The following is a 16,334-nucleotide window of genomic DNA, read 5'->3' as shown; positions in this document are numbered from 1 at the left end:
CTGATTGAGCAAAATTAATGTGATTTTTGGATTCAGCACACCAAAATGATCCTAAATCAGCTCAAAAAACTTAAACAATAAATTTGTTGTTGACCAGTGTTATCAAAGATGCATAGACTTGAGTGATATTTAGCTTTTATTTTTTAAAATGGAATTATGCATTTTAAAACATTTCCCTGTGGTCTACATAAACTCTAAATACTATGTTTTGGTCTGAATTCTTTATTAATCAACTCTACAGGTTCATTTTCAACCCTATTTCTGAGTAACGACACCAGAAAGGTCGTTTTGAGCGCTGGCCCTTTAAATACAAATGAACTATTTTAGGTAATCAGCAGGAAATTTGGACATATTTTCAGTTTTTACAACAACCGCTGCTGCTGACAAACAATTATGGCGTACTTGGAGAAATGTTCGTCGGAAGTCTTGACCTCATATGTGCAAATGTCGTGACGTAACTAGTCATAGACATAAAAAATTAAGCAGGAATTAAAACAGGTTGTAGAAATCCACTTGATTTTTGCCAAAATAAATATAAAAATAGCTTTGCAGCACCTGGAGGGTTCAAATTCAAACTTTTGGAACTATTAGGGTCCAAATACACAAATAAATGCACCACAGATGAATAAAAGTGGGTTTAGCAAAATATGACCCCTTTAACCCATAAAAACCCAAACAGAGCTGGACAATATATCGTTATATCGAGCATCGCCATCGTGATGTATGTTAGCGTAATAGTCACATCGCAGGTCCTGCAATGTAGGAGGCAAATGAACTCAGCATGTTGTCATCTAAGTTCAACCTGGGTACATGTCACACACTATGTGCAGCGATCCACCAATCACAATCGTTCTTAATTTGGCTACAAGACGGATGATATTGAAACACGTGTTCCGTGTCGATAGTGCCTTCCACCTGTAGCCACAACTAAACATAACTAATTTGTTTGACCATTTACATTGGCACCACACAGCTATTATATCCTGGCGAGTATTTTTTCATATATTGCAAGGTAAAAAAAAAAATCGCAATGTCAGTTTTTTTTCCAATATCGTGTAGCCCTAGAACCAAACATCCAACGGCGACCAAAATCATTCACTGATCTAAACTGTTTAATACCTGGTGATCCACTTATTATATAAATACATGTAAATAATTGGTGTAAAATATAGTTTGTCATCTTTTCATGAGCATCAGATATGACCCATTTGGATGTTTAGAGGCTCTGTAGTTACCGTGGAAACACTGTCATCTTCTACAGCATTGATTCACCAGTAAAACTCATGGAGTTTGATAAATGACAGTAGCAATGTTATTATCGTTAACGAAAACTAACGAAATGACGAAAACTAGAATTGTAAAAACATTTTCGTTAACTGAAATAAATAAAAACTAGAATTAAAGAAAAAAAGATAACTAACTGAAACTGTACTGTGTGCTTACAAAACTAACTAAAACAGATAAAAATTATGAATAAAATTCCCTTAGTTTTTGTCTTTGTCAATGTCGGATTGATTCGAAATCGATTTATTTCACTCTAGCAATTTTAGCTAGCGGCACCATACGGAACTTCACGGTCCGTCACTTCTCGTCACTTGTTGTTTAGTCGTCTTCTGGTCCCCACTCTACCTGGAAACATGGAGACTAAAGTTGGGAGAAAGCAGCAGAGTCCTGTCTGGGATTTATTTGGATACGACGGAGAAGAAGAGAAAAGATACGACAAAAAACTAAACAAAAGCTAAGCATTTAGAAAAAGATGAAAACTAGCAAACCTGCTCTAAAAATTAATTAAAACTAAGTGAATTAGAGAAAAAAAAAGTCAAAACTGAATAAAACTAAACTATAATGAAAAATCCAAAACTATTATAACCTTGGACAGTAGATGGAGACACTGGGTTTATTTCAGTTAATGATTTATTTTACCGAAAAAGTCCCTTTTTCTTCAGTTTTCTCTGTTTCTGATACAATAACCCTCAACTTTACTCTGAGCTCTTATGAACATCTACAGCAGAGGTTCCCAAAGTGTGGTACAAGGAAGAAGCCCAGGGGGTTTGTTATCGTGGAAACACCGTTTGTTCTACAACAGGGGTGTCAAACTCATTTTAGTTCAGGGGCCACATACAGCCTAATATGAAATAAAGTGGGCCGGACCCTAAAATAATGTAAATAATAGAATAAGAACTTAGAAATAATATCAACTCCAAAGTTTTCTCTACGTTTTTGAGTGAAAAAAGTAAAATTCCGTCATTAAAATGTTGACATCTACGAACCGTACTTGAACGTAACATGAACAAATATGAACCTGAAAATTCTTAAGAAAAATAAGTGTAATTTTAACAATATTACACCGTAGTTTATCATTTATACATGTGCATCACAACTTACAGATCACAGTGGATCTACAAATGCACAAAACATTTAATAATAGGCAGAATATTGTTAAAATACTACATATTTCTCTTAAGATATTTCAGGTTGTTCATATTTTTGGTGAAAAGCCAGTCTGTAAATGTAAACATTTTTGTGTAATTTTACTTTTTCGACACTAAAACAAAAAGAAAAAATTTGCTTTTTTCCATTATTTATAGGTTATTATGATAGTATTTTAGTGGTCTGACCAACTTTAGATTGAACATCCTTGATTGTTGACGTTTTCAGTGTAATTTTTACATTTTACAAATTCATCCAAAGGGCTGGACTGGACCCTTTGGCGGGCCGGATTTGGCCCCTGGGCCGCATGTTTGACACCTGTGTTCTACAACATTGATTCACCAGTAAAACCAATGGAGTTGGATCAATGACAGTAGATGGAGACGCTTATTTTATGTTCAGTACATGATATATTTTGCACAATAATGCCTCTTTTTCTTCAGTTTTCTCTGTTTTGGATATTTCCCCACTACTGTGTATGTGTGTATTTGTGATCACTTACTTTCCACAGATAATGTGATGGGTTGGCTAGTCTTGTTCTCTCCGTTCTTGTCGTTAACGGCTTGAACATAGTAGCGTCCGGCATCTGGAGCCACCGTGGATAGGATTACCAGCGTGTTGTCCAAAGTGATGGCACTGCAGCAAAAAAAAAGAAGAAGAAAAACAGTCATTTTAAGGCTTTTTAGAACAAAACCTTGAAGATCTTGCAGACAGATACAAATTAAAGATGAAAAGTTAGGAGCCTGTCAAGGATACCTGGGAAACAGAAGATAAAAAAAACACATTTTAGAGTTTTGTTTTTTTTTGTTTTTAGATCACCACATCTCAACAAAAATAATCCATGTTTAGTCTTAAAAGGAAGCAGCATATGAGCTAATTAGGGCTAAATATGTTTGAAGTCTGCTTCCGTGTCCACATTTGATCCCACGGCTGTAAAGAGCATTAACCATTTGAACATTTTAATTACGCTGTTCAAGCAGCATTAGGTATATCGATTTACAATGTGTAAACAATGTGTTGGCGCTGAGCGTACGAGGTGGAAATATTGACAACCTCCCCTGCTCATACTTCTCCTTATGGCCTGTTCTGAAATATGATAGCCTTGCATAATAACCCAGAGCTTTTAATTGGCTATTTGTACCCCTCTGCTTCCCGTGGCCCGTGTTTTGGCAGCAAACAATTTTTGGCAGGAAACAATAATGGCTTCTTCGTCGACTGCTGAAATGATGCCTGAATAAATAACCGCTGATCCATTTTTCAGCAGGCGGTCTATAGGGGCTAATACCAGTGGCCCTGCGCTGTTGTCTCTATCAAATCTTCCCGTGGACTTTTCCTTGTCAATGTAACAATCAGTGAAGGAGAAAACCTCCTCCTCCGCCCCCGTCACTGCCTCATGTTACAGCCCTCTGACTATGTTTACAATCGATATTTTCTTATTATCTGTGTCTGTTCAACAGTCTGGAGGTAGATAGTGCGTTCCAACTGGATGCCTTTTCCTCTGGTGTTATCCCAACAACTACCACTTCTTGTAGTTGGTGAATACCGATGGGATGGATGGGTAGATAGATAGATAGACAGACAGACAGACAGATAGATAGATAGATAGATAGATAGATAGATAGATAGATAGATAGATAGATAGATAGATAGATAGATAGATAGATAGATAGATATTGCAGTTTTTCGAGATATGCCAATTTCGCTATACGCCCAAAAAAACATGGTGAACGCTAATTGGATGGATGGATGGATGGATGGACGGACAGACAAATACATAGATAAATAGATTTTATTGATCTTTATTGATCTTCCTTTTTGTTTGTTGTAACATCCGTCAACATCTGTTTTTTGGTCAAGTGACTGTAGTTGCGGAAAAAGGTCTTTCCATCGCAGTTTTGCGAGATATACCGATTTTGCTACGCCCAAAAAACCATAGTGAATACTGATGGGATGGATGGATGGATGAAAGGAAGGAAGGATGAAAGGAAGAAAGGACAGATGGATGGATGGATGAACTATTGTATATATTTGATCTTTCTAACATATTGAAACACTGGAAACATGTTGTGAATGTGCATAATTCCTATTTCAATTCCAATAACACTACTACAGTCACGGAAAAAATGATTAGACCATAAAAAGTCATCAGAAACAATGGTTATGCAATCAAGTACTAACTCCTGTGTGCGTCATGTGACTAAAACAGACAGAAAAGAAAACATGGAATGTCTAAAAGCACTGTTTTTGTCAGTACAATGCCATAGATATTGATGTAAGAACTGAAGTGATTTTGGTTATTATCAAGAAAACAAGGAAAATGGATAGATATCAGCTCTGAAATTAAACTCTTATGAGCTATTTTTGTTGTTATTGTTATATTTGTCCAAACAAATGTACCTTTAGTTGTAACAGGCATTAAAATGAACAAGAAATTGAAGAAAACAAGGGTGGCCTAATATTTTTTTCTGCGACTGTAGATAGATAGATAGATAGATAGATAGATAGATAGATAGATAGATAGATAGATAGATAGATAGATAGATAGATAGATAGATAGATAGATAGATAGATAGATATTGCAGTTTTTCGAGATATGCCAATTTCGCTATACGCCCAAAAAAACATGGTGAATGCTAATTGGATGGATGGATGGATGGACGGACAGACAAATACATAGATAAATAGATTTTATTGATCTTTATTGATCTTCCTTTTTGTTTGTTGTAACATCCGTCAACATCTGTTTTTTGGTCAAGTGACTGTAGTTGAGAAAAAAGGTCTTTCCATCGCAGTTTTGCGAGATATACCGATTTTGCTACGCCCAAAAAACCATACTGAATACTGATGGGAGGGATGGATGGATGGATGGATGGATGGATGGATGGATAGATAGATTTTAATGATCTTTTTCTTTGCTTGTTGTAACATCCATCAACATGTTTTTTTTGTTCACGTGACTCAAGTTGCAGAAAAAGGTCTTTCTATCGCAGTTTTGTGAGATATACCAATTTCGCTACACCCCCCCCCCCCCAAAAAAAAAAAAATCTTGCCAGCGCAAAAACTTTTCACCAAAAAAACGAGTTTTCTCGAAATTGGGGTTTTTCCATTATCATCAAGTTATATTCGTGCAATTTGAGGGTCAATGGAAAAGCACCTACTGTCACTTTTTTTTTAACTCTCTTTTAATTGTTAGGTGACCCATCTAATTGTTATGGTTACATTTCAGCCATGTTTAGATCTGTTAAGCCCTGGGCCATTAATTTATTTTGATGGAGTAGCTGACAGGCAAACTTTCATTAAATTTCACATAAAACCAAGTCATCATCAGAAAACAGCAAAGGTAAGACAAAATAATGCAGCCTTTACTTTTGCTCTTTTTCCGCCGTGAGTTAGTGGTAGATAAATAATTTAGGTGGATCTGCTTAGTGTTAGCTTAGTGGTTCTCATCCCATCTGGTCACTTTATGATACTTTGCTCAAAGGCCATCCAAAAAAAGAACATAGCTTGTTACCTCAGAGCAGGGGTCACCGATCCTGGTCCTAGAGGGCCGGTATTCTGCATGTTTTAGATGTTTCCCTCTTCCACCACACCTGACGGTCATTATCAGGCTTCTGCAGAACTAGATGATAGGCTTATCATTTCAATCAGGTGTGTTGGAAGAGGGATACATCTAAAACATGCAGGATACCGGCCCTCGAGGACCGGAATTGGTGACCCCTTCCTTAGAGATGAAGTTATCTAATGTTGACAACCAAAAAACAAAATTCTTCATGTAAGAACACAAGCATGTGCGAGTCTTGAATCCATACTGAACAAGGTTACATTCAATAACAGTAGTCGCTTTTCCATTGACCCTCAAATTGCGCAAATAAACTTGCGCATAAAAATTTACCTAATGGAAAAATGACGATTTTGCCAAAAGTCTCATTTTTTGATTAAAAGTTTTTGCGCTGGCTAGAGGTGGTTTTCGGGCGTAGCGCAAATGGTACATCGTGCAAAACTGCAATTTCACAACTAGAATCAGGTGAATTAAAAAAACAGAGGTTGGCGTACGTTACAACAAGCGAAGAAGATGAAACATGTCGTGGTATGTGTCAACACACCGGGAAACCCAATCATTTTTTAATTTAGTACGAAACAGAGGGGTAATATATAATAATAATAATGAATATATCTGTAAATCAACACCATATTTACATTCGTCGCCATGTTTATGGAATGACTTCTCGTGTCATCTTGTGCTAATAAATAAACAAATCATCGCATTTGTGATTTCATGGAAAAACCAACATTAGGCACTTCTGTTTTTTCGACATTTAGTAAATCTCGGTAAAGTTTTGCGCAGTTGTCCAATGGAAAAGCGACTATTGTGAGACAACGCTGAGGTGATCCATATTACGTAAACGGACTACATGGTTTGAGTTAAATGTTACAAAAGACATTTATAGGTGTTTATTTTGTGATCTGTCCTTAAATACACTTTAAATGTAACCCTCCCAATACAAGTGCACACCTCTCAAATAAGGAAATACTCAACACGATGCTTGCTTTTATCAGAAACTACTGCTGGAGAAACAAATCAATACAATTCAGCTGTTTTTTTGGCTTCCACCTACTGTAACCCTGCATTCTGCGACATTTGTGTTTTCTTTAAAGTTACCAGAACAATTGGCAGAGCTAAATCTGTAATAACATTGATCGTGGTAATCAATAACAAACTAGAAGTCAGTATTCCCCAGAATGTAATGGATTGACCCAAAAGAGGTGGTGTACTTTAATTCTTGTTTTTTTTTTTTTTGTAACACACGAGTACAAAAACAAGTAAAGCCGTGGTACATCAGCCGTTTGAGCTGCATGTTTCTGTTTGATTTCTAAAGATGTCTTCCGTGTCTCCCACACTTCATTTCACCATCCACTTATTAATCCAATTTGACCTTCATCTCAGTCAGTGGGTGATCCAAGTACCTGCTGTGCTCTATCAAAGGAGTAAGAGAGCAAATGAGAAAACAGGCAAAAAACGAAATTTAAATAATACCGAAATTAAAAAAAAAAAAAGAATAAATAAACTTAATAAAAAGCGCACCCGGCGTACACATAAAAGAAACAGCTCTTCTTTCATGGCCAGGAAGGGCAGAAAAAAGATAACTCTGAAAATAGGATGCTGTTACTTTTCATTACAAAAATAATGCATTACAGTAACAGATTACTTTTTGCTATAACGCAGTAGTATAAGGCATTACTAATCAATTTTCCGCAATGTTTTTCTCTGTACATGTTCAATAGCACTTGTATTACAACACACTTTTCACCCATAATTTAACTGCTCAAATGTAAAAACAAACAAACAAAAAAACAGCGAGATTGTGAGACCTGAAGGAATCAAAAATGCAGCAGGAAAGTTCTATTTCCTGTCGGTGTTCAGCCAATGGGTGAAGACGGCAGAAGACAGTCCATTGTCCACATGGACGTATGCTCATTACTAACCCTAACCCTGCTTTACAGAAGCTAGTTAGCATGATTCCTGTGATCAGCAACGACGAGGTAAGCTAACGTTTCTATGACTAGTTAGAATTCTATATCGATTGCGGATTTATCTACCAGCATCCTCGGTGCCGCATCCCCTGTTTGAACATGTAAAATGTTGAAAAAAAAAGCAAACGTTCCTGCTGGGATTCGAAAATCGTCAACCGTAGCGTTACTTACTAAACTATCCTTAAACATTTTTTTCCTGGATCATCTCTGGACCTACTGCTGTGGTCCTGCCTCTCTCCTGCCTTCATCGTCGTTATCACTCACTCATCCATATTGTTGTGATTATGTTTATTATACAGTTAGACAAATGGTAGAGGTTTGTATTATTTGTACTAACAGATACAGTAGTAGTACATCCACTGTTAATACAGGGTGACCCAAAAAAACGGGAATTTTTGAAGTGCGTATTGGCAGACATGAGCAAGTGGCAGCACTGAGAGACAGTGACCTTGAGCAAGTAAACACACCCCCATTTTAGTAACCATGGATCAGTGGAACGGGCAACAGCATGCGTTAGCCATAAAAATGTTTTATAAAAACGGTGATAGTTTGACAGCTGCACAGAGGGAGTTCCGATTTTTTTACTACTTAGGACGTCATGGTGCTATTCCATCAAAACATGCGATAAAATGTTGGATTAATAACTTTGAAGAGACTGGATCTGCCCTAAAGAAGAAACCAACGGGATGACCAAGAAGTACTCGTGTGATTTTTTCTTGTGGGGCTATCTCAAGAGTAAAGTGTACACGACTCGACCAAGAACTCTGGATGAGTTAAAACAGAGAATTCAGGATGAAATTCACAGTATCCCAGCTGAGATGTTGCAGCGGTCAATGAGGAATCTCAACAGCAGATTTCAAGAATGCATTCGTACAGGAGGACGCCATCTACAGGAAGTAATTTTTTTTTAAAAATGAAAATTCCATCATTGTTTCTTAAATGGCATGTTTAAGGTTTCAATTACTATGAATAAAATATTTTTCTTCCATCACTCTTGGTTTTATTGGATTGTTAAAAAGTTCCCATTTTTTTGTGTCACCCTGTACTTATACTTGTAGTAGTAGTATTAACAGTTATGGACATTTGTTGTAGCTATTGGTCATTATACTAGCTCCAGCTGATCTACTTTTTAACAGTTCTAGTTCAGTTTGCTGTGCATCCATGTCCCCCCCCCCCCCCCCCTTTCTTTTTCTCTTCCTTTACCTTCCTTTAACCCTAACTGGTCTAGGCAGACATCCATCCTCCAGGAGTCTGGGTCTGCTCCAGGTTTCTGCTTGTTAAAAGAAAGTTTTTCCTTCCACTGTCACTAGTCACAAGTGTTTACTCCTGGAGGATTCTGTTGGGTTTCTGTAAATTGGCTTAGAGTCTGGTTTTGACCGGCTCTATATGTAAAATGTCATGAGATAACTTTAGTTATGATGTGGCAATATATAAATAAAATTTGATTGATTGATTGATTGATTGATTGACATGTATTTTGGGGCACAAATGTATGCGTCCCAAGACTCTCCTAACTCTTCTACTGAAGGCGTTGGGTTCTACTGCACACATGCAATTTATGATGAGAGTCTGTATGTAACTCAAAAGTAATACAGTAGTCATGTAATGCATTACAATTCTGAGACAGTAATATTGTAAGGTAATTACTTTTACATAACCTTAACAAGTATTCTGTAATGTATTACAGTTTGGAAGTAACTTGCACAACACTGCTTTTTGCTGATAGCATTTACAGTGATGACTTATAAGATCCATCAACAGACGGATTGATTTTCAAATATCTACGAGCCAACTCTGTCTCCGGGCTCATTTGGGATTCTCAGTGTATGCCGAGACTGAAAACAGTCTTCCTAAAGGGGCTGGCAGGCCTGAATGGCTGCAGCTTATGATCTGTGGTAAATATTTAATGCTAGCTCGCTAGAGCGGTGACATCCTGGACGCACAGCTATGAATTATGGATCCCTTCAGGGATACGGGAAGAACGGAAGTGTCCAAAGCACTGGATGAATCCCCGGTGACTTCCCTGGACCTTTCTAAAAGAGGGACTCTACTTGGTACATAAGTTCTTTACCTGTCGTTTAAGAAGCTGAATATTAGGATGAATAGTTGAACGTTAGCTGCTGGTTGTCATGTACAATCACCCGCCAAACTTTGAGAACATAAAATACTGTAAAAGGTGTCTTTTACAACATATAAGCACTTCATTGTTTTCCCTCACTGTGCTCAAACTAGTCAAACTAAATCTAAAGTCCACTTCTACCCAAAACAATCGAGTGTTCTGTCAGGTATAAAGTTTTATGTTTATGTTTATGCATTTGGCAGACGCTTTTTTCCAAAGCGACTTACAGGGGAAAACCAATTAAATCACTCAATCAATCAAATTTTATTTATATAGCGCCAGATCGCAAAAAAAAAAGTTATCTCATGACACTTTATATATAGAGTTGGTCAAAACCAGACTCTAAGCCAATTTACAGAAACCCAACAGAATCCTCCAGGAGTAAACACTTGTGACTGGAGACAGTGGCGAGGAAAAACTTCCCTTGAACAGCAGAAACCTGGAGCAGACCCAGACTCCTGGAGGATGGACGTGTGCCTTGACCAGTTGGGGTTAAAGAGAGAGGGTAAAGAAAGAGAGAGCGATAGAGATAGAGACTGGGGGAGAGGGGGAGAAGGGGGGAGTAGGGGGAGACACATGGAGGCAGCTGAAGATAGGTGAGTGATGATGATGAAGGCAGGAGAGAGGCAGGACCACCGCAGCAGGTCCAGAGATAATCCTGGGAAAATCTGTGATAATCCTGGGAAGAACTTTATTAAAATATTTAAAATGGAAGTTCTTCCCAGGCTTATCACAGATTTTCCCAGGATTATTATTATTAGTTTTATCATAACTATTAAAATTATCGCTACTTCATTCATTCAGTTCCACACCACTTGATGCTCTGAAGCACTGGTGTCAAACATGTGGCCTGTGGGCCAAAACCGGCCCATCAAAGGCACCAATCCGGCCTGTGGAATGAATTTGCAAAGTCTAAAAATTACACCGAAGATGCTAACAATCAAGGGTCTCAAAATGATTTTAGTACTGGGGCCACATCTCAAATGGGTCAGTAAAATACTATCATAACAAACTATAAATAATGACAATTCTAAATTTTTCTTTTTCTTTTACTGTTAAAAAAATACATAATAATCTTTACACTTACAAACTATTTTTTCACAAAAATTTCAATAACCTGAACAAATATGAACAACCTGAAATGTATTGTAATGCACATGTGTAGATTATAAACTGAGACATAATACTGTTAAAACTACACTTCTGTTTTTTTAAAGATGAGGTTGTTCATGTGTGTAGGTGTGAACATTTTCTTTAAGTAATTTTATTTTATTTTTTACTAAATAATGGAGAAAATATCAAAGTTGACATTATTTCCAAGATATTACATTATTATTATTTTACTGGTGCGGCCCATTTGAGATCATATTGCCCTCTGAACTAAAATTTGACACCCTTGGTATAGAAATTTCCTCACAGGTTATCGTGGATGTGAGAAACAATCATTTCACTTCATCTGGACTCACCTAATGTCACCAAATAACAGATTACCTGCACAATACAAAGTCCATGAAAACACACAATCAGACCTTTGTAGGGCATTTTATTATGTCTTAAATAACATGATGACGAATGACGGCCCTCGAGCGAATGTTTCACTCCTTTCAGACACACACACACACACACACACACACCTACACGCACACACAGCAAGTCCTGATTTCATCAAAGTTAGTACGAGCGAGAGGCAATTTTCCTCCGTTAGCTGATTTTAATGTGCTCTCCTGCTGAATATTCTCTCCTCTCAGCTTGTAATCAGAGCTTCTGGACGGGGGGGGGGGGACGGGGGGGGTGATGAAAGTTTTCTGCTTATTTTTTTTTTTTTTTGCCTATTCTGGAAATCACAGGTGTCAAACATGCGGCCCGGGGGCCAAATCTGGCCCGCCAAAGGGTCCAGTCTGGCCCTTGGGATGAATTTGTGAAATGCAAAAATAAGATATTTACAATCCTTTTAGTTCAGGTTCCAAAATTCAGACCAATTCAATCTCAAGTGGGCAGGATTCAGTAAAATACTATCATAAAAACATACAAATAATGACAACTCCAAATTTTTCTGTTTGTAAATGTACATATTTTCATGTCTTTCCACTAAAAAAAGTATAATTTTGCAAAAAAAAGTGAATAACCTGAACAAATAGGAACAACCTGAAATGTCTTAAGAGAAGTATGTACAATTTTAACAAGATGTTTTATGTATTTGTAGATCCACTGTGATCTGAAAGTTATAAGTTACATGTGTAAATGATAAACTGAGGCGGAATATTGTTAAAATTACACTTATCTTTTCAGTTTGTTCATGTTATTCACATCTTTTGAAAGGATAGTTTGTAGATGTAAACTTTTTCACAATGTAAATATACGTTTTTCGCTCTAAAACATAGAGAAAAGTTTGGAATTGACATTATTTATACATTATTATGTTATTATTTTACTGGTTCGGCCCACTGCAGATCAGATTTTGCCAAATGTGGCCCCTGAACTATAATGAGTTTGACACCCCTGCTGTAGATCCAACCTCTCCCTGTGTTCACCTGACCATCACAGAACACATAACGCAGAAAGAAATTAAAATTAAGCCAATTATTCTGAATTGTTTTGCATATATATCAAAGCAGTGGCGAGTAGAAGATAGGAATTCAGATAAAAAGGGGCTAATGGATTTTTTTTATTTATTTTTTATTTTTTTTGTGTTACCACCTTCCTGGAGCTTTTCCTTGTTTTATGAAATTCTTTGCTTTTTTTTATCTGTCTCGTGCATCTCAGTCCATCTAATTCAGCTCCCCCGGTCTCTCTCGGTGGTGTTGCGAGCAGCTGTCAGAGGCTTGCTGGTAACAACGGCTTAGCACGTTTCCAACATGGTGCAGGGATTTATCAAACCACAGAGCTGCGAAATTTGGGCAAATCAGATATGTGTGAGCATGCCTCTCTCTCCGTCTACTTCCTCCTCCTCCTCCTCCTTCTTCTTCTTCTTTTTTTTTGTTTATTGCTGCATCTTTGAATCTGTTCTCGTTTTATTCCAACCCAATTTTTGGCATTATTATTCTCCAGAAAGATCCGCGGTCCACTGGAGAGTCTGGCAGCCTGGACAGCTGTTCACAAATGTCTGGGCCAACTGTGCAGCTTCATGTGCATCTCCACTTCTTCCTCGGAGCAAAAAGCATACATTTGCATCATATGCAATTACTTTCTTCAGGATCAGTTTATTTATGTTTAGCATCGGCGTTGGGTTTTTAATGACTGCCAACCCTTATAATGATCCAATAGCATTTGATTCCACGATGATGAGAGGGATTTATGTTTGAGAGATGTAACTTTAAATATCTAATTCAAGCCGCTAGCTGCTTCCCTTCACTAACTCTGATTAATACTAATAAATCCAATCATAGTAAAATTAAATAAACAATGATCAAGAGCGGCTCCGTTAATTAAAAAAACATAGTCCCTTAACTCTGTATTTTGCAGTCCATGCTTAACAACGGGGTGCCAAAAATACATACATTCTCTTTGCTCAAGTAGAAGAAGAAAATAAATAAATAAATAAATAAAAGTATGGAATTTCTTTGCTCAAGTAAAAGCAAAGAAGTCGCTCCTTAAAGTATGAAAGTAAAAACTAACTCCCTGAAGGACATTTCTCTTAGGTTTTTCCATGCAAATGTAACTGAAGCTCATGTTATGTGCAAAAAAAAAAAAAAAAGCCCAAAAAAAAAGCCAAAAAAAAAAAAGGAAAAACATTAACTTTGCTCTAATGTGTAAATCAGTTTTCAATTTTAGCACGAAAACTCATAACATTTTCTCCCCAGTCTTGTCTGCTCCTCATGTATGTTTTATATATACACTGATGGAAGCACCCGGGGGGTCGTGTTTTCTGTGTATTTCTGTCCGATGCATTTAGGTTGAAATCAACCTTGATGCAGTCAGTGATGCGATATAAAAATAACTGATAACTCCCTCTAAATGCATTAAAACTAAAGTACCAGGCTTGTGCTGAACATGGGAAAACTCTATAGCTTCATAACCTGTTAGCATTATTCTGTTGTATTGTTGTAGCGCCCCTTAGCTCATCAGGCTTTAACCCTATAACACCAAACGTATCATATTTGATACATGAGTTTTGAAGCCCTCTACATGATCAGTGTGATATTTTATTTCTTGAAAAACCTGATGTATACAATTAGATACATGTAATACACAGATAATCCACCAGGGGGAGGAATTCGTTCACCAGAGGCCTTTCCAGTGACACTACAAGATTATCATTAATGAGGAAGGAGGCAGAACTTTGGCAATTTTGAAAAGGAATTACCAATTTGTTAGACATGTTTATGTTCTATTACACTGTATAAAAAAAAAAAAAAAAAAAAAAAAAAAAACTGTAAAAAAACGGTAATATTCCGGCAGCAGGGGTACCGAAAAAATACTGTAATACTGTTAAATAATGGAAAATAACCATCTCATAAAAATACAGTAATTTCCCATAATTAAAATACAGTTTTTTGCCCTAACTTTACATGAGATTTTGCTTTTTTTTTCTTTTTTTTTTACTTTTTAATGTTTAATAAAGAATATTTACATGTATTAAAACAATTAAATTACCAATAAATATATACGTCAATAATTTTCAATGAGACTAAATTTTAAAATCCAATGATAAAAACTGTATTTTGACAGTTTATCAGTGCTTATACATGTTATACATTCACAAAAATTTATTCATTATTTATTCAACATTTTTGTTGTGAAACCTCCCATAATTACACAAGATATTTGTCAATTAACAAACAAGTCTTGTTAAACTTACAGAATAAATACTTCTTTTACGGTTAATTGTCAGTAATTTTATCTCATTTTATTACTTTTTTTACAGTACTAAACTTTAAATTAACAGTTTAATCTCATGAATGGAAAAGAAATATTTGTGAAATTACAATACATTTGCAAATGTATTTTAACTGTATTTTTCTGTGACAAAAGAAAAAAATTCTTTAAAAAAAAAAAATGGAAATTTTATCGGTATTTACAGGTACAGCTTTTTCATGTTATTTTACATTTGACATGTAAAATCACAGTCTGTTTTTGTAATTTCATTGATATTTTCCTGTATTTTAAAAATACAGGAAAAATCTGTAACATAAACAGTGAAAATTCTGTTAAATTACAGATTTTTTTTTTTTTTTTTTTTTACAGTGTTTTTGTTTGTTCAAAAATAATAATATCTGAGTATTGAGACCTAATGTATCAAATATGATACAGAATTGAAACTCATACATGGAAATTGATAATTGAAAAAACATTTTTTGGATTGTTCAGAAGGACCAATAAAGGCTCCAGTTTCAAAGAACTGGAATTTTCTGTCAATGATTTAATGGTTCAGGCTTTACGGGGTTAACGGGGGTAGCTACCCTGGGTCTTTGTTAATTGTGTAATCTCTTACAAATATTAACTTTTCTTTAAACTACAGCTCTATTTTGTCTTCGATACCATATTTAGTAAAATGTAACTTAATATCCCTTTTTTAATGCATTTACCCTTTTATTTTAAATGAACTCTTTAATAAACACTGTAAACACTTTAACTCTTCAACCTACAATGCATGAACTCTCAACAAATTACATACCTTTTCGCAAAGACATGAACTTTTTTAATACTGCCACACTGAAATGGTTTTAATTTTTAACTTTATGTATTCTACTTATGAACTTTTTGGATTTATGCTGTTTATTATTTTAACTTTTTTAACACACACCCATCACCCAGTTTCCATCAGACTACACTGTATTGTATAGTATTATTTTGTGTATTGGACTGTATGGTCTGTAAGCTAGCCTGCCAAACTGGGGAAACAGCACTAATTAGTAAGTTTATACCTTATAGTGTGTCTACAGTACTGTGGAAGAGTCTTAAGGCCACCTTATCTTTGTCGTTTTTCCAGGGTTGAAATGAGCATACATACATTTTTTTCATTCTCTTTTCTTCAGATGCTACCGTCTACTCTCGTTAAAACGCCCGCCGTTATACCGCCATTTTCGCTCACCGCCGACCAAAACCATTGCACAAAAATCCCCAATGCATTATTCCATTAGCTACCGCCATTTCCGCCTATCGCCATCCGCCAGCCCAGTTCCATGCACAAACAACACTTATACCATTGATTTCCCGACCGTTATACCGCCAGCGTGATTGCCATCAAGTACACATAAATTTTAACAATGCACTGAAACAAACGCGCCAGACGCTGATCGCGACAAGCTACGAG

The 16,334-nt window shown here is 36.2% G+C and overlaps 1 protein-coding gene across 4 annotated transcripts in view; it reads right to left on the bottom strand.

The window, feature by feature from the left end:
• sdk2b (sidekick cell adhesion molecule 2b) overlaps nucleotides 1-16,334 on the bottom strand; it is a 922,804-nt gene that overhangs the window by 200,389 nt on the left and 706,081 nt on the right. For all 4 annotated transcript variants that reach the window (XM_030121445.1, XM_030121446.1, XM_030121447.1 and 1 more), the window contains exon 5: nucleotides 2,933-3,066. In XM_030121445.1, coding sequence (XP_029977305.1) covers nucleotides 2,933-3,066 — 134 coding nt within the window. The remainder of the gene's footprint in view (nucleotides 1-2,932; nucleotides 3,067-16,334) is intronic.

This window comes from Sphaeramia orbicularis, chromosome 19 (genome assembly GCF_902148855.1).
Source record: "Sphaeramia orbicularis chromosome 19, fSphaOr1.1, whole genome shotgun sequence".
Taxonomy (NCBI): Eukaryota; Metazoa; Chordata; class Actinopteri; order Kurtiformes; family Apogonidae; genus Sphaeramia; species Sphaeramia orbicularis.
The sequence above is the reverse complement of the archived record's forward strand: the minus strand, read 5'-3'. Positions and strand labels throughout refer to the sequence as shown.